This window comes from Geotrypetes seraphini, chromosome 5 (genome assembly GCF_902459505.1).
Source record: "Geotrypetes seraphini chromosome 5, aGeoSer1.1, whole genome shotgun sequence".
NCBI lineage: Eukaryota > Metazoa > Chordata > Amphibia > Gymnophiona > Dermophiidae > Geotrypetes > Geotrypetes seraphini.
In genome coordinates this window covers 5,237,777-5,262,824 of record NC_047088.1, presented here as the reverse complement: position 1 = coordinate 5,262,824, position 25,048 = coordinate 5,237,777, and the positions used below count along the sequence as shown (strand labels likewise).

Sequence of the window (25,048 nt, the reverse complement as noted above, 5' to 3'; positions counted from 1 at the left end):
CCTTAGGAAAGGCTTCCCTAGATCAAACACGAAAACAAAGGTACTCAATTTCCGGGGCACAGACTTCGCACGCATGGGAGATTTCGTCCATCAGACGCTGCAGGACCAAGCGGAGACCGATGATGTAGAAGCTAAGTGGTTAACACTGAAATCAACCATACATGAAGCAACTAGCCGCTTCATAAAATCAGTAAATAAACGACAAAGAAACAATAAACCCCAATGGTTCACCGCGGAGATCTCGCACCTCATTAAGGAGAAGAAAAAAGCGTTTCTCTCCTACAAGCGCACGGAGAAAAGAGAGGCAAAAGTAGAATATAGGACCAGATCTACAGCGGTCAAAATGGCAGTTAGGGAGGCAAAACTTCGAGTGGAAGAAATTCTGGCAAAAAACATTAAAAAGGGGGACAAATCCTTCTTCAGGTATATTAGTGACAGAAAAAGGAACACAGGCGGGATAGTACGCCTTAGAAGACCGGACGGAAGTTACGTGGAAGCAGATTTCGATAAAGCCGAACTACTGAATGAATACTTCTGCTCAGTCTTCACCTGTGAGGCACCGGGACACGGTCCCCAGTTGAAGGCAACACAAAGCACAGAAGACCCGTTTCAGAATTTTGAGTTCACACCAGGTGAAGTTTACAGTGAACTGGCAAGACTCAAGGTGAACAAAGCCATGGGACCAGACAATTTGCACCCAAGAGTGCTCAGAGAATTGAGCGATGTCCTGGCGAAACCGTTGGCTGAGCTATTCAATCTCTCCCTAAGTAAGGGGATAGTTCCCCTGGACTGGAAATTAGCTAATGTCGTTCCTCTGCATAAAAAGGGTTGCAGGGCAGAGGCTGCGAATTATAGACCGGTGAGTCTCACATCAATAGTGTGCAAACTCATGGAAACACTAATTAAAAGCAAATTGGACACGATCTTGAATGAAGGGAATCTTCAGGATCCCAGTCAGCATGGATTCACCAAGGGTAGGTCCTGCCAATCCAATCTCATCAGCTTCTTTGACTGGGTAACAAGAAAGTTGGACTTGGGAGAGTCTTTGAACGTTGTGTACCTGGACTTCAGGAAAGCTTTTGACAGTGTCCCACACCGCAGGCTGCTAAGCAAGATGGAATCGATGGGGTTAGGAGAGACACTAACTGCATGGGTCAATGATTGGCTGAGTGGCAGACTTCAGAGGGTGGTGGTTAATGGTACCCTCTCTAAAACATCGGAGGTGACCAGTGGAGTGCCGCAGGGCTCGGTCCTGGGTCCACTCCTTTTCAACATATTCATAAGGGATCTGACTCAAGGGCTTCAAGGTAAAATAACACTATTCGCCGATGACGCCAAACTATGTAATATAGTAAGTGAATGCAGTTTACAGAATTATAAGGCGCAGGACCTGCTTACATTGGAAAGTTGGTCCTCAACCTGGCAGCTAGGCTTCAATGCTAAGAAATGTAAGGTCATGCACCTCGGAAGCGGAAATCCATGCAGGACGTACTTCTTGAACGGAGAAACTTTAACTAGGACTTCAGCAGAACGAGATTTAGGAGTAATCATCAGTGCAGACATGAAAACTGCCAATCAAGTGGAGAAGGCTTCATCTAAGGCAAGGCAGATATTGGGTTGTATCAATAGAAGTTTCGTCAGCCGAAAGCCTGAAGTCATAATGCCGTTGTACAGGGCCATGGTGAGACCTCATCTGGAGTACTGTGTGCAATTCTGGAGGCCACATTACAGTAAAGATGTGCGCAGAATTGAATCGGTTCAACGGACGGCCACCAGTATGATCTCGGGGCTCAAGGGTCTCTCGTACGAAGAGAGACTGAACAAATTGCAGCTCTACATTCTTGAGGAACGTAGGAAGAGGGGAGACATGATCGATACATTTAAGTACCTCACGGGACGTGTCGAAGTGGAAGATGATATTTTCTTTCTCAAGGGACCCTTGGCCACAAGAGGGCACCCGCTCAAAATCAGGGGCGGAAAATTTCATGGCGACACCAGAAAGTATTTCTTCACAGAGAGAGTGGTTGATCATTGGAACAAGCTTCCAGTGCAGGTGATCGAGGCAGACAGCGTGCCAGACTTTAAGAATAAATGGGATACCCATGTGGGATCCCTACGAGGGTCAAGATAAGGAAATTGGGTCATTAGGGCATAGACAGGGGGTGGGTAAGCAGAGTGGGCAGACTTGATGGGCTGTAGCCCTTTTCTGCCATCATCTTCTATGTTTCTATGATCTTCTCCCAAGAGCATGCTTAATGCAGAATTATGGTATTTTTATGCATATGATGCATACAAATTACTTGTCTTTATAAAAATAAACTGATATAATACAAGGCGTGTTATACCAGTTTATTTCTCTAAAATACTCTGTAAAACTAATAGATTTGTTTTTAAGGACTTTTCTTTTTCAGTTCCTGCATGAAACTTGCAAAAGACTTAAAAAGAAGCGGCCTTGAAAAAACAAATATTTTGCTATTGGTGCCTCTTCATAAAAATCTTACATGACATTAGTGTCTTCTATTCTGCCAATACCTTTTGGTTCTAGGCAAATTACCCAGAGAAATTACAAGATAGATGGTTAGAAGAAGCATTTAGTATCCATGGATATATTGAGAAGGTTATATCATTTGATAAATTTCTTCAATAACTTGTTTTTTAAATTCTTTTCTAAAGGTTTTGTAGTTGGGCGTTCTGGTATAGTGTACCCATATATATAGCGCTACTACTTCCCATTCTTGTGGTGTTGCTGCTTACTTCAGTTTTATATGTCTGAAGTCTAGCTGGTGCCCCAGGTGTTAAGGGGGAGAATGGAAGTATGTTAAGAGTAGAGTAACACATCAAATGTATAAATGCATAGTTCTTTGAGTGTTTATTTTTAATTGTTATGTAACAGAGGCTTTTCCCTTCAGCCCCAACCAGTCCAATCAGAATATCTATTTATTGTTAAATATGGAATGTATGTACCACACAAAAATACTACTACTAAAATTATCTTTTTTTTTTCTTTTTTAATAGAAGGCCAAGAAGATTCCATTTTGTCTTATGAACCTGTGACACGGCAAGAAAGTAAGTTTTTATCTAACACGTTCCTGAATACTAAATCTTTTTACCCTTCCTGTGTTGCCTCTTAAGGGCGACAATATGACTACTACTACTACTACGAATCACTTATATAGCACTGAAAGGTGTACACAGCGCTATACATTTTGACATTTATAGACGGTCCCTGCTCGGAAGAGCTTACAATCTAACTTGGACAGACAGACATGACATATAGGGTTGGGAATTCAGAACCCAAAGTGAGAGGAGTTAGAAGTCAAAAGCACTCTAGAAGAGGTGGGCTTTTAACTGGGCCTTAAATACTGCCAGAGACTGAGTATGCCGTAGGTATTTGTGCAGCTTGTTCCAGACATATGGTGCAGCCAAGGTAGAAGGGTTCGGTACTCGGTTCTGTGCTCTTCAACATATTTATAAATGACCTAGAAATTGACACGACGAGTGAAGTGATTAAATTTGTGGACGATACAAAGTTATTCAGAGTAGTGAGGATAAAGAAGGATTGCGAAGACCTACAAAAAGACATAAACACACTCGAGGAATGGGCCTCGAAATGGCAAATGAGGTTCAACGTGGATAAGTGCAAGGTGATGCATGTCGGTAACCAAAATCATAAGCACGAATAAAGGATGTCTGGTGCTATACTCGAAGAGAGCCCCCAGGAAAGAGACTTGGGAGTTCTTGTAGACAAATCAATGCAACCATCCGTGAAATGTGTAGTGGCGGCGGCGAAAAGGGTGAACAGAATGCTAGAAATTATTAAGAAGGGGATCACAAACAGATCTGAGAAGGTTATCATGCCGTTATACCGGGCCATGGTACGCCCCCACGTGGAATGCTGTGTCCAACACTGTACATGAAAAAGGACATGGTACTACTTGACAGGGTCAAGAGAAGAGCGACAAAAATGGTTATAGGATTGGGGGAGTTGCCGTACAACGAGAGGCTAGAGAAACTGGGCCTCTTCTCCCTTGAAAAGAGGAGACTGAGAGGAGACATGATCAAAACATTCAAGATATTGAAGAGAATTGACTTAGTAGAGACAGAGAGATTGTTCACCCTCTTCAAGGTGCAGAGAACGAGAGGGCACTTGCTAAAGTTAAAAGGGAAAATATTCCGTGCAAGCATAAGGAAGTTCTTCTTCACCCAGAGAGTGGTGGAGGTCTGGAACGCTCTTCCGGAGGCTGTTATAGGGGAAAGAACCCTTCAGGCATTCAAGACAAGGTTGGATAAGTTCCTACTAGAACAGAACATATACAAGTAAGGCTAGACTCAAATAGGGCACTGGTCTTTGACCTAAGGGCTGCCGCGTGAGGGGCCTGCTGGGCATGATGGACCACTGGTCTGACCCAGCAGTGGCAAATCTTATGTTCTTAAGGGACAGAGTCTGAAGTTTGAAGTTGAAGAGAAGGGCACAGATAGGGAGGGGGGGGAAAATCATAGGTGGAGATAAGTGAAGAGAGATAGTGAGGGACAGCAGAGTGAGTGCATTTGTATGTCAGTAAGAGAAGTTTTAATTGTATTCAGAAATGGATGGAACGCCAATGAAGTAACTTTAGAAGAGGGGTAACGTGAGTTTAGCAACTCTCCCAGAGTATGAGTCAAGCAGCCAAATTCTGAACGGATTGGAGGGGAGCGAGATGACTAAGTGGAAGGCCTGAGAGTAGCGAGTTGCAGTAATCTAAGCATGAGGTGATGAGGGCATGGATATGGGTTTTGGTAGTGTGCTCAGAGGAAGGATTGGATTTTGATAATATTATAGAAGAAGCGTCAGGTTTTAGTGATATGTTGTATCTGGGTGGTGAAGGAGAGAGAGGAGTCAAAGATGACCCTGAGATTACAAGCAGACAAAACAGGAAGGATGAGGTTGTTGTCCACAGAGACAGAGAACGAGGGATGCGGAGAAGTGGGTTTTGGCAGGAAGATGAGCAGCTCTGTTTTAGCCCTATTCAATTTTAGATGGCAGCAAGACATCCAGGCGGCAGTGTCAGGCAGGCAGGTTGAGACTCTGGTCTGGGTTTCAGTAGAGATATTTGGCACAGAGAGGTAGATCTGGGAGTCATCAGCATAGAGAAGATGAGCGCTCCAAGTAAGCAAGTGTAGATTTATAAAAAGAGTAGTCCCAGGACAGAGCCTTGAGGTACACCAATCGATGGTGTGAAGGCTGTGGAGGAGGAACCACCATTGCATACCCTGAAGGTGTGATGGGAGAGACAGGAAGAAAATCAGGAGAGGGTAGAACCCTGGAATTCCAACAAGGACAGCGTATCAAGGAGTTAGGCGGTGATCAACAGTATCAAAGTTGGCAGACAGATCACGAAGGATGAGGATAGAGTAGAGGCCTTTGATTCTGGCAAAGAACAGGTCATTGGAAACTTTAGTAAGGGCAGTTTCCATGGAGTGACTGTATAGCGATGGCCTCTGGGGCAGTGTTCCTACTTAGCATCAGCAATTAGAGAGTGTGGGCATGGAGCCAGAAATTGGTTCATTTGAATTTTCTTATCAAAAGGGTTTTCTACTGCTTCTCGTGTACCATATTAAACACTGGAATGCTGTAATCCATAATAACGCAGTAAATAATGGCAGAGAAAGACTATATGGTTTGTCCAGTCTGCCCAATAAGATGGCCAGAGCTACACCTGCCACTCTGTGCAGGTTATACTCCTTCATGATTGAACAGTGGCATCGGGTAGTTGGCAGTTTATCATATCAGGCAGTTCTGTATGATGCCACAATATCACATCGCTATGCCAATAATCTGAAGAGTGGTTTTATTATTATATTCTATTCTGTTACTTCCCTTTTGGAATCAATACAAAAGGTGTTTCACCCCAACCCATGAACTGGGTCTTGCAGAAATCCACAGGTTTTCTCTCTTACTGCTCCTTGTACAATCCCACTTTATTCCGGGACCAATGGGTTATTTCCATCTACCTGCCAGGTCTTTGTAAGAAATATTTATAGCAAAAAAGGAGGGGATTTTTCAGATGATCAAAAGGAACAAATTGTGATAATGAATTTTTAAAACTAATTTAAATGTTATGGGGTTCATAATAAAAAAAAAACAAAAAACGTCTAAAGAGTGTCCTAAATGGCTACTTGGACGATCAAAAAGCCTGATGGTCCAAGTACCCATAATCAAAGCTGGTTTTAGATGTATCTAAAACCAGCTTAGGCCTTTCCCCTGCCACTAAATGCGGGCAGTGGGCGGGAGGTGGGCCGACCTACACCTAGGCGTGCAGCAGGTATAACCAAAACCTTAGGCAGTGATATTTGTACACTTGATGAAAGTTTGAAAATGAATAAAGAATTTAAAAAAACAAACCAACCCCCCCTCCCCCCAGGAACCAATCTCTTCCGCTATCAACTACAGACCCATTGCCAATATACCACTCTTCCAAAAACTTATGGAAGGTCTAGTTAATCATGACCTCATGAAATACCTAGATAAGTTCAACCTTCTTCATGATTCCCAGTCTGGCTTTCGTACAAATCATAGCACAGAAACTGTTTAGCTTCACTGACCAATTACCTCTTCCACTTGTTCTCACTGGGAAAAAGCGCCCTGGTACTTCAGTTCGACTTGAGCAGTGCCTTTGACCTGGTTGACCATGACATTGCTCAGTTGCCTCGATTCCATTTGCATCACTGGACAGGTACTAAACTGGTTCACATGATTCTTAAAAAAAACGAACTTACCAGGTCCACGGAATCTTCTCCCAATCCTGGTGCAATCCCTGTGGAGTTCCACAAGGCTCCCCCCCATCCCCTTCTCTATTCAACGTCTACATGGCTTCGCTGGGGGTATGTTATTTGACTTAAATTTGAAATCATTTATATATGCAGATGACATCACTATTATCATTCCCTTAACCTCGCTGACACAAGAGACGGAGCAATTCACCTCTTCCATCCTCACCAAGATAGAACAATGGACCACACAATTCAAATTAAAACTGAACTCTGAAAAAACCAAAATTTCTCTGTCCCTCTTTATCTTCCTAACTCCTTTCCTATAACCCTTCATTGTAGCTCCTTTTCAATCTAACCCTGTAAACCGTGCCGAGCTCTACACTTGTGGAGATGGCGCGGTATACAAACCTAAGGTTTAGTTTAGTTCAGTTTAGCAAGCCCTACCTATAAGCTAACAAATACATCCCTGAAATTAAATGGGTTAGACTACCCAATCAACCCCACTATCAAAATCCTTGGAGTCATTCTGGACCGATGCCTGACCTTCGAAGATCATACTAGTGCTCAGGTTAAAAAAAAGCTTTTGTACCCTCTGGAAACTTCGCACCATCAAACGCTACTTCGACTTCCTCTCCTTTCGACTGTTGGTCAAATCACTAATGTTAAGCATTTTAGACTATTAGAACATAAGAAGTTGCCTCCGCGGAGTCAGACCATAGGTCCATCCTGCCCAGCGGTCCGCTCCCGCGGCGGCCCATCAGGCCCATCGCCTGAGTAGTGGTCTATACCTATCTATACCCTTCAATCCCTTTTTCTTCTAGGAATCTATCCAAACCTTCTTTGAAACCATTTAATGATTTGTTGTCTACAACAGCCTCTGGAAGCGCGTTCCATGTATCCACCACCCTCTGAGTGAAAAAGAACTTCCTAGCGTTTGTTCTAAACCTGTCCCCTTTCAATTTCTCCGAGTGCCCCCTTGTACTTGTGGTGCCCCTTAATTTGAAAAATCTGTCCCTGTCTACTTTTTCTATGCCCTTCAGGATCTTGAAGGTTTCTATCATGTCTCCTCTAAGTCTCCGCTTTTCTAGTGAGAAAAGTCCCAACTGCTTCAATCTGTCGGTATATGGCAGATTTTCCATTCCCTTTATCAGTTTAGTTGCTCTTCTCTGTACTCCCTCAAGTACTGCCATGTCCTTCTTGAGGTACGGCGACCAGTACTGGACACAGTACTCCAGATGCGGCCGCACCATTGCACGATACAGCGGCATGATGACTTCCTTCGTCCTGGTCGTAATACCCTTCTTAATGATACCCAACATTCTGTTTGCTTTCTTTGAGGCTGTGGCGCACTGCGCCGATGCCTTCAGTGTTGCGTCTACCATCACTCCCAGGTCTCTCTCCAGGTTACTGATCCCTAGCGGTGTTCCCCCCATTCTGTATGTGAACATCGGGTTCTTTTACCCCACGTGCATGACCTTGCATTTCCCTATGTTGAAGCTCATTTGCCATTTTTCGGCCCACTTTTCCAGCTGCGTTAGATCCTTTTGGAGATCTTCGCAGTCTTCCCTGGTTTGAGCCCTGCTGTATAGTTTGGTGTCATCTGCAAATTTAATGACCTCACACTTGGTTCCCGCCTCTAGGTCGTTTATGTAAATATTGAACAGGAGCGGTCCTAGCACCGACCCCTGTGGAACTCTGCTCGTGACCCCTTTCCAGCCTGAGTAATGGCCCTTTACTCCAACCCTCTGCTTCCTGTTTGCCAGCCAGTTTCTGATCCATCGGTGGACCTCCCCTTGCACCCCGTGGTTCCATATCTTCTTAAGCAGTCTCTTGTGTGGTACCTTGTCGAAGGCTTTTTGGAAGTCAAGGTAAATGATGTCTATAGATTCCCCTTTATCCACCTGGTTGTTCACCCCCTCAAAGAAGTACAATAAGTTTGTGAGGCATGACCTGCCCTTGCAGAAGCCATGTTGACTCGGTTTTAGCTGCCCATTTTTTTCGGTGTGTTCACAGATGCTGTCTTTAATTAGTGCCTCCATCATCTTTCCCGGGACTGAGGTCAGGCTCACCGGCCTGTAGTTTCCTGGGTCGCCCCTTGAGCCCTTCTTGAAGATGGGCGTAACATTTGCTATTTTCCAATCCTCCGGTATCTCTCCAGTTTTTAAGGATAGGCTGTATATCTGTCGAAGTGGCTCCGCTATTTCATTTTTTAGTTCCTTGAGTACCCTTGGGTGAATGCCGTCCGGACCTGGTGATTTGTCGCTCTTTAGTCTGTCTATCTGCCTGAGTACATCTTCTTGGCTTACCTCTAAATTGACCAGTTTATCATCTTGGTCTCCTATTGCGATCTCCTCGGGTTCCGGAATGTTGGTTGTATTCTCCACCGTGAAGACTGACGTGAAGAACTCATTTAACCTTTCAGCTATCTCTTTCTCTTCTTTTACTACTCCCTTTCTATCTCCATCATCCAATGGTCCCACTTCTTCTCTTGCCGGTTGCTTCCCCTTGACGTATCTGAATAACGACTTGAAGTTTGTTGCTTCCTCTGCCAGTCTCTCTTCGTATTCTCTTTTTGCTTTTCTAACCACTCGGTGACACTCCTTCTGGTGTTCTTTGTGCACTTTTTGGTTCTCCTCTGTTTGGTCTTTTTTCCATTTTCTGAACGATGCTTTCTTGTCGCATATCGCCTTCTTCACTGCATTTGTTATCCACACTGGGTTTTTTGTTCTATTTTTTTGCACCCTTTCCTGAACTTGGGGATGCACAGGTTTTGCGCTTCGTGCACAGTTCCCTTGAGTAAGGTCCAGGCTTTTTCTACGGATTCCATCTTCCCTATGTTGCCTTTGAGTTTCTTTCCCACCATTTCCCTCATGGCATCATAATTTCCTTTTTTGAAGTTGAGTGCCGTCGTTGTGGTTCTTTTCCCCTTTGATGTCATTATATACAATGTATTGCAACATTATATACCTGAGATCCTTTAAGAAAACCATCAAACACTTGAGAATTGTACAAAATGCTGCCGTTCGCCTCATTTACGATCTCAAAAAATCTGATCATGTAAGCCCTTATTACAAAAAACTGCACTGGCTGCCGATGGAGGCAAGGATCATCTTCAAATTTGCTTGCCTCTGCTTCAAAACCTTAATAGGCTCTTCCCCAACCTACCTGTCGGAACACTTTGAATTTTCAGGCCCCACTCGCACATGAAATGCCTACCTGTTTGCCTTCCCGTCCCTAAAGGGCTGTATCTACAAGAGATTCCTTGATAGAAACATAGAAGATGACGGCAGAAAAGGGCTACAGCCCATCAAGTCTGCCCATTCTGCTTACCCACCCCCTGCCTATGCCCTAATGACCCAATTTCCTTATCTTGACCCTCGTAGGGTTCCTACATGGGTATCCCATTTATTCTTAAAGTCTGGCACGCTGTCTGCCTCGATCACCTGCACTGGAAGCTTGTTCCAATGATCAACCACTCTCTCTGTGAAGAAATACTTTCTGGTGTTGCCATGAAATTTTCCGCCCCTGAGTTTGAGCGGGTGCCCTCTTGTGATCGAGGGTCCCTTGAGAAAGAAAATATCATCTTCCACTTCGACACATCCCGTGAGGTACTTAAATGTTTCAATCATGTCTCCCCTCTCCCTACGTTCCTCGAGAGTGTAGAGCTGCAATTTGCTCAGTCTCTCTTCGTACAAGAGACCCTTGAGCCCCGAGATCATACTGGTGGCCGTCCGCTGAACCGATTCAATTCTGCGCATATCTTTACTGTAATGTGGCCTCCAGAATTGCACACAGTACTCCAGATGAGGTCTCACCATGGCCCTGTACAACGGCATTATGACTTCAGGCTTTCGGCTGACGAAACTTCTATTGATACAACCCAATATCTGCCTTGCCTTAGATGAAGCCTTCTCCACTTGATTGGCAGTTTTCATGTCTGCACTGATGATTACTCCTAAATCTCGTTCTGCTGAAGTCCTAGTTAATGTTTCTCCGTTCAAGAAGTACGTCCTGTATGGATTTCCGCTTCCGAGGTGCATGACCTTACATTTCTTAGCATTGAAGCCTAGCTGCCAGGTTGAGGACCAACTTTCCAATGTAAGCAGGTCCTGCGCCATATAATTCTGTAAACTGCATTCACTTACTATATTACATAGTTTGGCGTCATCGACGAATAGTGTTATTTTACCTTGAAGCCCTTGAGCCAGATCCCCTATGAATATGTTGAAAAGGAGTGGACCCAGGACCGAGCCCTGCGGCACTCCACTGGTCACCTCCGATGTTTTAGAGAGGGTACCATTAACCACCACCCTCTGAAGTCTGCCACTCAGCCAATCATTGACCCATGCAGTTAGTGTCTCTCCTAACCCCATCGATTCCATCTTGCTTAGCAGCCTGCAGTGTGGGACACTGTCAAAAGCTTTACTGAAGTCCAGGTACACGACGTCCAAAGACTCTCCCAAGTCCAACTTTTTTGTTACCCAGTCAAAGAAGCTGATGAGATTGGATTGGCAGGACCTACCCTTGGTGAATCCATGCTGACTGGGATCCCGAAGATTCCCTTCATTCAAGATCGTGTCCAATTTGCTTTTAATTAGTGTTTCCATGAGTTTGCACACTATTGATGTGAGACTCACTGGTCTATAATTCGCAGCCTCTGCCCTGCAACCCTTTTTATGCAGAGGAACGACATTAGCTAATTTCCAGTCCAGAGGAACTTTCCCCTTACTTAGGGAGAGATTGAATAGCTCAGCCAATGGTTTCGCCAGGAGATCGCTCAATTCTCTGAGCACTCTTGGGTGCAAATTGTCTGGTCCCATGGCTTGGTTCCTAAGTGGACAAGAAGCATAGGAAAGTGGCCTCGGGGCGTGAGTAGTCTATCCAGACTGGCGGTGACATCTCGTATCCTGGCTCCAGGCAGACAGCAGACCTCCCTAGATTGCATATCCGGTCTGCAAATTGGTCCCTCGGTGCCCCTCAGCATGGAATCCCCGATGACTATTACTCTGCGCTTCTTTGGGGGGATCCGGTCAGTTGTCCCTGGAGATGGAGCTGTGTGTTGGGCCTGCTCCTGTTCCTCATCAGCAGTTCCTTCCTGAAGAATCTGGAATCTATTCCGCAGGGTGAGTTGAGGGGTTGATGTATAGCTGCCCTGTTTGTAAGAAGGAAAAGATGAAGAGATTGAAAAGGGGGGGGAGGGTCTCCTATGTTTGCCCGTGGAGGAGGTCACCAGCTGCCAGGAGTCAGTGCCGCTAGCCATTTCCTGTATCCCAATTGTTGGTTTCAAAGCTGATGATTTGGGCGTCTCGAGGATGGACTGCTCGGTGATTTGGGACAGCTCCTGGATGACTCCGTCGATGTAGGCCTCGTCCTCTCGGATGCTTCTCAGGAGTATCACCTCCTCCCTGAAGCTCATTAATTCCTGCATGAGATCTCCATCCTGCTGCGCGGCCTCCTCTGTCTGTGTAGAGACTGTAGTGTAGCGCTGGGGGATGGTCTCGGTCTGCACAGAGACCTCTGTCCACCGTCCTGGGTCCTCCTCCTTCTGCACGCAGTCCGTGGTCGCTTCCTGGATCGCCATAGCGACTGAAATACTGGTCTTGATTGTAGACTTCGCTCTTCTTGTCCTCCCTGCCATTGCTGAGTTGTAATTGAGGTCTGCCTGTCAGTAAGGTAGAGAATTAGGAAAATTAGAAAAATCTGTCTGTGAGCATGTGTGAGATTTTGAAAGATTAGGGTGTCTGAGAGTTGGAAGACTGGGGTATCTAGTGCTTGAAAGATAAGGGTGTCTGAGAGACTGAGAGTTTGAGATGTCTGAGAGGGTTGCTGTCTGTGAGTTAGTATGAGAGCCTGTACGATTAGGGTGAAGGGATAGTGTGTTTGAGAGGTCCTTCGCCGCGCGCCGAACGGCTGCACGCTGTTGGCTCGTCCCCTTTTATGGGGGGAGTTTGGCTGGTGATGTGAGGGGTGGGCGGAGTTAACTCTCGCCTCTTCCCCTGCTAGTACCGCCTTCTCTGCTCCTCTCTCTGCTTCTTCCTGCTAGCACACTCTCCGCTCACTGTTCTGCCATGTGCTCAGGACTCTTCTACCATGTGCTCAGGACTAGGCACAGTTCCTACAATCTCTCTTCGGCTGGCCTTGCACTGTGGACTCTCTGCCGTTGGCTCGTCCCCTTTTATGGGGGGAGTTTGGCTGGTGACGTGAGGGGTGGGCGGAGTTAACTCTCGCCTCTTCCCCTGCTAGTACCGCCTTCTCTGCTCCTCTCTCTGCTTCTTCCTGCTAGCACACTCTCCGCTCACTGTTCTGCCATGTGCTCAGGACTCTTCTACCATGTGCTCAGGACTAGGCACAGTTCCTACAATCTCCCTTCGGCTGGCCTTGCACTGTGGACTCTCTGCCGTTGGCTCGTCCCATTTTATTGGGGGAGTTTGGCTGGTGACGTCAGGGGTGGGCGGAGTTAGCTCTCGCCTCTTCCCCTGCTAGCATTCCAAGCAGACAAATGGAATAAATGCCTAACCACCCTCAGCTCTAATTTACCCTCCTACCAAACTTTCAGGAAATCAATCAAAACCTATCTCTTTGATAAATTTCTCTGACTCCCCCCTACCTTGTATCCCTGCCTTGATCTCTGCTATGCCTCCGGATTTATCTGACTTCTCCTGACTTGTTAAGTTAAACTGAATATCTAAGTTAAACTGAATAACTGAATGTCTTGTTTGTAACACTATTACAGTCAAACCTTGGTTTACGAGTGCACCGGTTTGTGAGTGTTTTGCAAGTTGAGCAAAACATTCGCAAAATCAGAGCCTCGGAAAGCGAGTTTGACTTGATTTACCCCCCGCGATCCGGCATCCCCCTCCCCCCCCAGCGATCCGGCATCCCCCCTCCCCCCGTGATCTTACATGCTCCTCCGAGCACCAAAACGATATCCCTTACCCCGATTGGGCACCAGCACCAATGCACAGGACATGCCGGTGCCCGAAGATCCTCCCTCTTCTTTGCTGGCGGTGCATCGACGATCCTTCCTCTTGCTTGTGCTGGACTGGACTGGGCCTTGAGCATTTGCGCATGCTCAAGGCCTTCTGGTCTTGCTCTCTCCGAGATTCTGAATCTGAGAATCTCGGAGAGAGCGAAACCAGAAGGCCTTGAGCATGCGCAAATGCTCAAGGCCCAGTCCAGCACAGCACAGCACAAGCAAGAGGAAGGATCGCCGATGCCCAGCCCAGCACAGAAGAGGGAGGAACTTTGGGCACCGGCATGTTCCGTGCATTGGTGCTGGTGCCGGTGCCCAATCGGTGTAAGGGATATCGTTTTGGTGCTCGGGGGAGCATGTAAGATCACGGGGGGGAGGGGGGAATGCCGGATCGCTGGGGGGGATGCTGGATCGCGGGGGCGGGGGTATGGAGCAGCGCTGGTGGCCTCAAGGTGGGGGAAATTGGAGCAGCGCCAGTAGCATCAGGTGGGGGGGTTTGGTGGAACAAATCAAGGCAAGTTTTCATTCATTCCTATGGAGAAACTCGCTTTGATGTACGAGCAATTTGGTTTATGAGCATACTTCTGGAACGAATTATGCTCGTAAACCAAGGTTACACTGTATCTTGTACGCAACATCACTGTCTTGTATGTAACATCGCTGTAAATGTACAGTCTCTTCCTCTGTTAACTGCTCTGAACTGCCATGGTACTGTGGTATACAAAAATAAAGTTATTATTATTATTATTATTATGTTTATCATCACAAAAATAAAATAAAAGTTTCTTGATCATATGTCTCTTTAGCTATAAATTACAATATTATTATTAAGACAGCCAAAAGGAAAGATTTATAAACTATAAAGTGTTTTACCTCATGCAAAATTGTCATTTCTTTAATAAGACATTAACTATTTTTTTCTGAGGCCCTCCAAGTACCTACAAATCCAAAATGTGGCCCTGCAAAGGGTTTGAGTTTGAGACCACTGGTTTAGGGGGTGAAGAACTTATGTACACGATAGAAGAGCGGGACTTGGGTGTGATTGTATGTGATGATCTTAAGGTAGCCCTTTCCTCAGAATGAATTCCATTTAACATTTAACTCTCTGTTGCCTTCTGAACCAGTGTCTAACCCTATGAATCCTCAATAACTTTAGGCTCATACTGAGGTCTCCTAGTTTATTTATAAGTCGCCAGTGTCAAAGGCTTTGCTAAAATATAAGTTGGCCACATCAAGTACCCTCTCTTGATCCAACTGTCTGACACTCAGTGAAAAAAATTAATCAGGTTTGTTTGACAATATCTACCTCAAGTAAACTGCTGGCTTTTAGACTTGAAATCTATGGCATCCCCAAAAAACTCACTATCATCTGTCTTAGAAGTATTTCTGTTAATATACTCAGCGTATTTAGATAACCAGCTCAAAGTTCCCAATCTGCTATTTGCTTTTGCTTTTGTTGAAAGGAACCTCATGTTCCCTCCTCCAGTCCTTCAGGAACCACTTCTGACTCTAGAGAAGCATTGAATAGGTCAGCCAGCAGACCTTCCCTAAGTTCTTTCAATTCCCTCAAATGTACGAGGGATGTTCAAAAAGTATCGGACCTTTATTCATAAAAAATACTCGTATTCAGATACAACAATCTTATACTAATCTTCAAAGTAGTCCCCTTGGGCTGCCACACACTTCTTATAACAGCTCTGCCACTTCGGAAGCAGCGCTGGAACGCCTCTTGAGATTGCTTGCAACTGGTCCATTGCATTCTGCATGATGTCTTCTCTTGACTAAAATCTGGTCCCTTTCAGGGCCATTTTTAGCTTAGAGAAAAGCCAGAAGTCACACGGAGCCATGTCGGGAGAGTAGGGAGCCTGAAGAATCACAGGTGTGCTGTGTTTGTCCAGGAAACTCTGTATCAAATGTGAAGAATAGGCAGGTGCGTTATTGTGATGTAGCTGCCAATTGCCCACAGGTCCAGCCATTTGCGCGTCTCAGTATTTTGAAGGCGATGCAGAACCTCTTGGTGATTCGATGATCCTGAATCACCAGGGTCCTCACTTGGTCAATGACAATCTCATTTCTGGATGTTGAGGGCCTCCAGAACGTGCTTCACTCTCCACTGATGTGCGGCCATCTCTGAAGTGGTTGTACCACTCCTTTAGAAATATAGAAGCATAGAGTATGACGGCAGAAAAGGGCCAACGGCCCAAGTCTGCCCTCTCAAATAACCCACCCCCCTAAGCACTTCCTCGAAATGAACCCACATGTTTATCCCATTTATTCTTAAAATCGAGCACGTTGCTGGCCTCTACTACCTGAAGTGGAAGATTATTCCAATGATCAACCACCCTTTCGGTGAAGAAATACTTCCTAATGTCCCCATGAAATCTCCCACCCCTGATTTTTAGCGGATGCCCTCTTGTCGCCGTAGGTCCTGTAAGGAAAAAGATGTCTTTTCCATCTCCATACGGCCAATAACATATTTGAAAGTCTCTATCATGTCTCCCCTCTCTCTGCGTTCCTCAAAAGAGTATAACTGCAACCTACCTAGACGTTCTTCATATGGGAAATCCTTGAGTCCTGAGACCATCCTAGTGGCCAATCTCTGAACCGACTCTATTCTCAGCACATCCTTTCGATAATGTGTCCTCCAAAATTGAACACAGTATTCCAGATGCGGTCTCACCATGGACCTGTAAAGCGGCATCACCACTTTGGGCTTTCGACTGACGAAACTTCTCCGGATGCAACCCAGCATTTGTCTAGCCTTGGATGAAGCTTTCTCCACTTGATTGGCAGCCTTCATATCTTCACTAATGATTACTCCCAGGTCCCATTCTGTAACAGTTCTAGTTAAAGTCTCATCGTTCAGAGTGTAGGTTCTGCATGGGTTTCCGCTACCAAGGTGCATAACTTTACACTTCTTGGCATTAAAGCTCAGCTGCCAAATAGTAGACCATTTCTCCAGTAAAAGTAGGTCCTGTGTCATACTGTCAGGTACAGTACCTCCACCCACTACATTACATAATTTAGCGTCATCAGCAAATAATGCAATTTTACCCTGATGTCCCTGAGGCAGATCTTGTACGAAGATATTAAATAGGATTGGACCCAGGACCGAGCCCTGCGGTACTCCACTGAACACCTCTGACGTTTCGGAGGGAGTACCGTTTACCACCACCCTTTGAAGTCTTCCACTGAGCCAGTCTTTAACCCTTGCAGTTAATGTTTCTCCTAGTCCCAGTGAGCTCATCTTGTTCAATAATCTACGGTGTGGGACACTATCAAAAGCTTTACTGAAGTCCAGATACACCGCATCCAGGGACTTACCCTTATCTAGTTTTTTTGTTACCCAGTCAAAGAAGCTGATTAGATTGGATTGGCAGGACTTTCCCTTTGTAAATCCATGCTGGTGGGGATCCCTCAGCCTCCCATCGTTCAGAACCATATCTAATTTGTGTTTAATCAACGTTTCCATAAGTTTACACACTATTAATATAAGACTTACCGGCCTATAATTTGCAGTCTCTGACTTGCATCCCTTTTTGTGAAGTGGAATGACATCAGCTGTTTTCCAGTTTAATGGAACTTTTCCCGTGCTCAGGGAAATATTGAAGAGCGCGGCTAGCGGTTCTGCCAGGACGTCTCTAAATTCCCTAAGCACTCTGAGGTGCAATTTATCCGGTCCCATGGCTTTGTTCACTTTGAGCCTTGATAATTCTTGGTAGATGCTGCTGGTAGTAAATTCAAAATTCCTGAATGGGTCTTCTGAGCTCTCCCTTGTTTGCAGCTGTGGACCGGATCCCGGCGCCTCACAGGTAAAGACTGAGCAGAAGTATTTGTTTAGTAGCTTGGCTTTATCGGAGTCCGATTCTGCATAGGTACTGTCGGGTTTCCTTAGGCACACTATCCCGTTTGTATTCCTCTTTCTATCAATAACAGACATGAAAAAGGATTTATCCCCTTTTTTTAATATTCATAGCTAACCTTTCTTCCATCTGGAGTTTGGTGTTTCTGACCACTGTTTTGACAGCTCTAGATTTCTCTAGATAGGCTTCTTTGACTTTTAGTCATCGTGATTGTTTGTAGGATACAAATGCTCTTTTCTTCTGTTTTACGAGTTCCTCCGCAGAGAACTACTGGGGTTTGTTATTTCTCCGTCGTTTGCTTACGGCTTTTACATAGAGATTTGTTGCTTCCTGTAGGATAGATTTCAGAGCAGACCACATTACCTCCACATTATCTTTTGTGTCCTGGTTTTGCAGTGCCTCATAGACAAAATCTTCCATGCTCTCAAAATTTGTGCCCTTAAAGTTAAGGACCTTTATTGATGTGTTCGACCTAGTGGATCCTTTCCTGAGGTGAAACCACACCATGCTGGAGGCCAATCCATCACCTACTGAAATTTCTGTGACACTATCTCCATTGGTGAGTATCAGATCTAGAATTGCCCGATCCCTAGTGGGCTCCAGTACCATTTATTTGAGTCGTGCTCCCCTTATGGAGGTTAGTAGCCTTCTGCTACTGCTGGTCATAGCTGAAAGTTTGTTCCAGTTTACATCTGGCATGTTGAAGTCCCCTAACCGTACAGTGTCTCCACGCAGAGTAATGGTCTCGATGTCTTCGATTAATTCTTTGTCAATGTTGTCCTGTTGTTTAGGAGGTCTGTATACAATGCCCATATTCAGGCATTTGCCACTTCCCTTGGCAAGGTTCACCCAGAGGGACTCCCCTGTATACTTGACACCTGTGATTCTGGTAACTTTGATTTCCTTCGTCCCTGAAGGCCTGTTTAATCTTGCAGATCGTTTCCACTTGGGAATCGCCAAGCTTTACACAAAATTTAATGCAGTAGCATTGTTCTACTTTTTCTGTCATTTTGTAAAAAATGAAAATCGGATGGCGCTCACTTACACTTCCTCACTCATCAGTGGTCTGACAGCTTCTGGTGGCGGGAAATATTCAAGCATGCGCATTAGGGTCACCTAAATACATGCACCAAACCACACCTCCCTAGCTTTATTTGTTTATCCAAGAAAAATTAAGGTCTGATTCTTTTTGAACAGCCCTCGTATCCCATCCAGCCCAATTGTCTACCTTTAATTTAGCTAGCTAGCTCTTCAAATACACACAGTCCTCTAAAAATATTTCAAGGTGCACAACACTTCCATTTTTATTTGTGTTTGTCTTCTATGGTCCTACTCTTAGCTTTCATCTATGAACACAGAAGAGGAATATTTGTTAAGCAATTCTGTGTTCACTTTATCATCTACATTTCCTGTCTTTGACAGTTGAGTTTCACAATGCGATTTTTAATATTAATAATATTAATAACAGTTTATATACTACAATACAGTGAAGTCCTATGCGGTTTACAAAAGATTAAAAACGTACAGAATAGTTGGACTTAAGTGGGGAAAGAAGAAGTGAGTAAGAGGTCAGGAGGACCGTTATTGAGGAGAGAGAGAGGAACAGGTCAGTTGTCTAGGTATTTCAGGAACATGTATGTTTTTAGGTGCTTCCTGAATTCCTTGTAAGTAGTGGGCGAAAGCAATTGGTCTAGGTCTTTACCCCATACGGCTGCTTGGTGTGAGAGAAGGTGTTCATGGTGTTTTTTCAGTTTGCAACCTCTAACTGGAGGGGAAACGAAGATTGAATGTGTGCTTCTCTTGTGTCTTGCACTTCCTTCTTTCACTAACATATCTAAAGTCTTGTCTCCCCAGTTTACTGTATTGGCTATTTTTCTTCCATTTGCATTTTTGCTAGCTTCTGTTGCCCGTCTTTGTCTTTCTGCAATCTCTTGTAGTTAATGAAGATTAACTTTTTTCCTTAACTTTTCAGCTACTATATTTGAACCGTTGTCCTTTTTATAGCCCCTTTCAACTTCCCTAATCTTCTCCCAACTTCCAGCTCCTCCCTCAAGTATTGCCCCATTTTACTAAAGTCAGTTTGTTGAGCCTAGTGTGTCTAGATACTAGTTTAGTTTCCCCCTCCCCCCCCCCAACATAAGAATAGCCTTACTGGGTCAGACCAATGGTCCATCAAACCCAGAAGACTGTTCTCACGGTGGCTAATCCAGATCACTAATACCTGGCCAAAATCAAGGAGTAGCAACATTCCATGCTACTGATCCTGGGCAAGCAGTGGCTTCCTTCATGTCTTTCTTAATAACAGACTATGGACTTTTCCTCCAGGAACTTGTCCAAACCTTTCTTAAAACCAGCTACACTAACCGCTCTTACCACATTCTCTGGCAACGTGTTCCAGAGCTTAACTATTCTCTGAGTGAAAAAAAATTTCCTCCAATTGGTTTTAAAAGTATTTCCCTGTAACTTCATCGAGTGTCCCCTAGTCTTTGTCATTTTTGACGGGGTGAAAAATCGATCCACTTGTACCTGTTCTACTCCACTCAGGATTTTGTAGACTTCAATCATATCTCACTGCTGCCTAGGTGGGCCCCTTACCAGAACTTAGACCCACTGTCTTAATTTGTGAGTACCAGATCAAACATTGTCCCCTTCTTTCGAGGTTTCCATCACCTTTTGCTTGAGTAGAACTCTATGAAAGTATTTAGATTAGAAAAGCAGTTTACTATCTAGCAGGTCAACCATAGATTTTAGGCAAGGTTTCTTTCTAGTAATGCAAAGGAATCAAAGTTTGGAAAACAGCTTCAGAGATAATAATTTCACCAAGCACTAAAATATGTATTCAAACGTGTGCTTTAGAGATGAGTTGGCATTTTATGCTCATCTTCCCTGCTTTCAGTCTTTCTATTTGGGTTTACATTTTTTTCATTGTATAAATAGCAACATAAATATAGAAGAGTAGCCTAGAAGTTAGAGCAGCAGGAAGTCGGCATTTCAATCCTCCTGCTAGACATCTGGTAATATTGGACAAGTGGCTTCACCCTCTGTTGCTTGGACAGGAAAATGCCTACTCTGCCTTTAAAAAAGAGCATTTCAATAAGAGCGAAATGAGCTTTGAAATTCTACTCTTCAGAGACTTTAATGGAAGTGCCACACTCTACTTATTTGCATTGATTGTTTTCTTTTCCAGTTCACTATGCCAGGCCTGTCATCATTCTGGGACCCATGAAAGACAGGGTCAACGATGATCTCATCTCTGAGTTTCCACACAAGTTTGGATCCTGCGTCCCACGTAAGTCTTTTCACAACAATCTCTTTCCTTGTGCTAAGGCCACATTCTGGTGTCTTAAGGTGGTAGAGGAGGACTTGGCAAATTGTAGTCAGAACCTAATTACTTAGAGATTGTAACACAAAATAAGGATGACCAGAGCCATTGAATCTACTAAGTGCAATGATATAGACCCCTGGCTTTTACTTCCACCACCTCCACTGAAAGGCTTTTCATCAGCACTTGTACCTTTCACTGTAAGAGGAATTGGAAGGGGCTGCTCCCAACAGGAGTCTCTTAAACCATCCCAGACATCTACCATAACCATTGGTAATTTAAATGCACAGCTCAGGGACTCTCGCATGTTATTTTATTTCTAGTATTTCTCCACCGCTATCTGTCCCGGTGGGCTCACAATCTGACTAATGTACATGGGGCAATAGAGAAATTACTTGTCCAGGGTCACAAGGAGCAGCCCTGGGTGCTGAGGCTGCAGCCCCAATCACTAGGTCAGTGTTTCTCAACTTCTTCAAGCCGAGTACCTCTGCCCAAGCTCCGCCCCTGACCCCACCCCCATAATAATAGTACCAATTGTAACGCAGTTTCTTCCATCCATTTTTCTTATACAGAATAGTAGGAAATCACATGCTCGCGTTACGTTTCCTTCGGTCAAGGGCTGTAAAAGTAAGAAATATCTCTCGCTTATCAGGCAGCGTATTATGAGAAAGATTTCTGACTAATGTTACTTAGATCTATTTCATATGAACATTTTAGAAAGTTGTTGAAAACCTTTCTCTTTTCTAAATTTGTGATTAATTAGATACCCTTCTATTCTTTAACATTCTTTATTATTTTCCTTAGTATAATCTTTTGTTAACCACATTGAACTCATGGCTATGCAGTCTAGAAATCTGCTCTTATGACACGCAATATAATCTTATTAATACATAATGGTAACCACAAAGCACACTGTACGCACAGAAAATGTTAATTATCATTTATATTTGGGGGGGGGGTTCAAAGAGGTCAAGGCATCCTACACGAAGCAACAGACCGATACATAAAGACAGTAAGTAAACGCAGGAGAAACAAAAGACCCCAATGGTTCAGTAAAGAAATTTCAGACCTAGTTAAACAGAAAAAAGACGCATTTATCACCTACAAACATTTAGGCAGAGATGGGGCGAAAGAGGACTATCTAGACAGATCTAAAGCTGTCAAAACAGCAGTCAGAGAAGCCAAACTCCGAATGGAGGAAGAGCTAGCACGGAAAATTAAGAAAGGGGATAAATCTTTCTTCAGCTATATTAGTGACAGGAAAAGAAACAAAGATGGGATAGTACGCCTGAAGCAATCGGACGGTAACTTTGCGGAATCAGATTCTGAGAAGGCAGAACTACTAAACAAATACTTCTGTTCAGTGTTCACCCGCGAAGCGCCGGGAGCTGGTCCACAGCTGCAGATGGGAGATAACCAGAAAGACCCGTTTCAAGATTTTGAATTTACGCCCAGTAATGTCTATGACGAACTATCAAGACTCAAGGTAAACAAAGCCATGGGACCGGATAACCTACACCCCAGAATGCTCAGGGAGTTAAGGGAAGTCCTGGCAGAACCATTATCTGTTCTTTTCAATCTTTCCCTAAGCACAGGAAGGGTCCCCTTGGACTGGAAAACCGCCAACGTAATCCCACTCCACAAAAAGGGCTGCAGGACAGAGACAGCAAACTACAGACCAGTGAGTCTCACGTCTATAGTGTGTAAACTCATGGAAACACTGATCAAACAGAATCTTGACACAATCCTAGACAAAGAAAAACTGCGTGATCCACACCAACACGGGTTCACCCAGGGCAGATCCTGCCAATCTAATCTGATTAGCTTTTTTGACTGGGTTACTAGACAACTGGACACCGGAGAGTCACTGGACGTGGTATATTTGGACTTCAGTAAAGCATTTGATAGCGTCCCTCATCGAAGATTACTGAACAAGCTGAAATCGATAGGATTAGGAGACACTCTAACTACATGGGTTGGGGATTGGCTGAGCGGTAGACTTCAGAAGGTGGTGGTGAACGGTACCCCATCCGAAGCATCGGACGTGATCAGTGGAGTGCCGCAGGGCTCGGTCCTGGGCCCGATTCTATTTAACTTATTCATAAGAGATATGATGCAAGGACTTAGAGGAAGGGTATCACTGTTCGCCAACAACGCCAAACTTTGCAACATAGTAGGCAAAAGCTTATTACCTGATAATATGACACACGACCTACTGTTGCTGGAACAATGGTCAACTACTTGGCAGCTAGGCTTCAATGCTAAAAAATGCAAGATAATGCATCTGGGTAAGAGAAACCCGCGTAGAACTTATGTACTAAATGGTGAGACCTTGGTTAGGACCACGGCGAACGCGACCTAGGGGTGATCATTAGTGAGGACATGAAGGTTGCCAATCAAGTGGAGAAGGCTTCCTCCAGGGCAAGACAAATGATGGGGTGTATCCGCAGAGGTTTCGTCAGCAGGAGACCTGAAGTTATGATGCCGTTGTACAGAGCCATGGTGAGGCCTCACTTGGAGTACTGTGTTCAGTTTTGGAGACCACACTACCGAAAGGACGTGCTGAGGATCGAGTCGGTTCAGCGAACGGCCACCAGGATGGTCTTGGGGCTCAAGGATCTCACATATGAAGAAAGATTTAAAAAATTGCGGCTGTACTCACTTGAGGAAAGAAGAGAACGGGGAGATATGATTGAAACATATAAGTACATCACGGGACATATCGAGTCAGAAGATGATATCTTCTGGCTCATGGGACCCTCGACCACCAGAGGGCATCCGCTGAAAATCAGGGGAGGGAAGTTTCATGGCGACTCCAGGAAGTACTTCTTCACCGAAAGAGTAGTGGATCATTGGAACAGACTCCCACTCCAGGTGATAAAGGCCAGCAGCGTGACGGATTTTAAGAGAAAATGGGATACTCACGTGGGATCTTTAAGGGAGTAAATTCAGGGGAGGGGATACTTGGAATGGGCAGACTTGGTGGGCTATAGCCCTTTTTTGCTGCTTTTTTCTATGTTTCTATGTTTCTAATCAGTAACAACTATAGAAAAATAGACAAATATAGAGCAAAATATAGTCAGCAGATATAAATTCACAAAACTGATACATTTTGATCACTAACTTGAAAATAAAATTATTTTCCTACCTTTGTTGTCTGGTGATTTCATGAGTCTCTGCTTGCATTTCCAATATTTATTTATTTCTACCTCCTGCATGCTTCCTCTTCTCTGGATCCCATTCTCTTCCCTAACCAACATCTCTCTCTCTGTCCCTCCATGAGTCCAACTTTTCTTCCTCTCTCCTTCATCCCTATTGGCAATATGTCTCCCTCTCTCTCTCTCTCTCTCTCTCTCTCTCTCTCTCTGTCCATCTGTCTTGAGAGATTCAGGCATCTCTCCCACCCACTCTACTGCCACATCCAATATTTGTCTCTCTCTCTCTCATCCCCCGGATCATGTGCAGCAGTTTTCATCACTGCCCACCAGCCCCATGCCCATTTCTCCTAATACCCCTCTCCAGCACAATGCCACATTTCTCCCTCCATCACTATGTCCAACATTTCTCCCCCTTGCATCCCCTTCAATCTGCCCTCTCCACCACCATATTCAGCATTTCTCCCTCTCATCCTTCTATTCCCTACGCATCTCTACCTCACTCCTTTCTCTCTATGCCTAATTTTCCTTTCCCCATGTGCACCATCTCTCACACACTCATGCCCATAAATTCTTCATTTCTATTCCCTCCCTCCTATATCCCAATGTAGTGCCCCATGTGTCAAGTTTGTGCCCCTTCCCCCTCCTACTCTGAAGCTGACCCGTCCACAGAAGCCGCATGTGCTGCTGAGGATCTCTCCTCTTTGCTGAAGCAGAAACTGCCGCCACCAAGGATGCCTCTCTGCCCGCCCGCTACACCACTCCCAAAGCCGACCCTGCCACCAAGCTGGAGCTGACACGCTCCATCGCCGCCACAACCCCCCCCCCCCATCAGCAACTCCATGTAGGGACAGGCCACGATGGCGTGTGCAGCGACTCTCACGCGGCCGGCTCACAAGCCTTCCCCCGACAATTCTGATGTCAGAGAGAAGGTTCCGGGCCAGCCAGGCAGTGATTGGCTGGCCCAGAACCTTCTCTCCGATGT

General features: G+C 44.9%; 1 protein-coding gene across 4 annotated transcripts in view; it reads left to right on the top strand.

Annotated features, from left to right (window-relative positions):
* Positions 1-25,048, top strand: part of DLG3 (discs large MAGUK scaffold protein 3) — a 490,171-nt gene that overhangs the window by 403,422 nt on the left and 61,701 nt on the right. For all 4 annotated transcript variants that reach the window (XM_033945041.1, XM_033945038.1, XM_033945040.1 and 1 more), the window contains 2 exons: positions 3,016-3,066; positions 20,774-20,875. In XM_033945041.1, the coding sequence (XP_033800932.1) occupies positions 3,016-3,066; positions 20,774-20,875 (153 nt within the window). The remainder of the gene's footprint in view (positions 1-3,015; positions 3,067-20,773; positions 20,876-25,048) is intronic.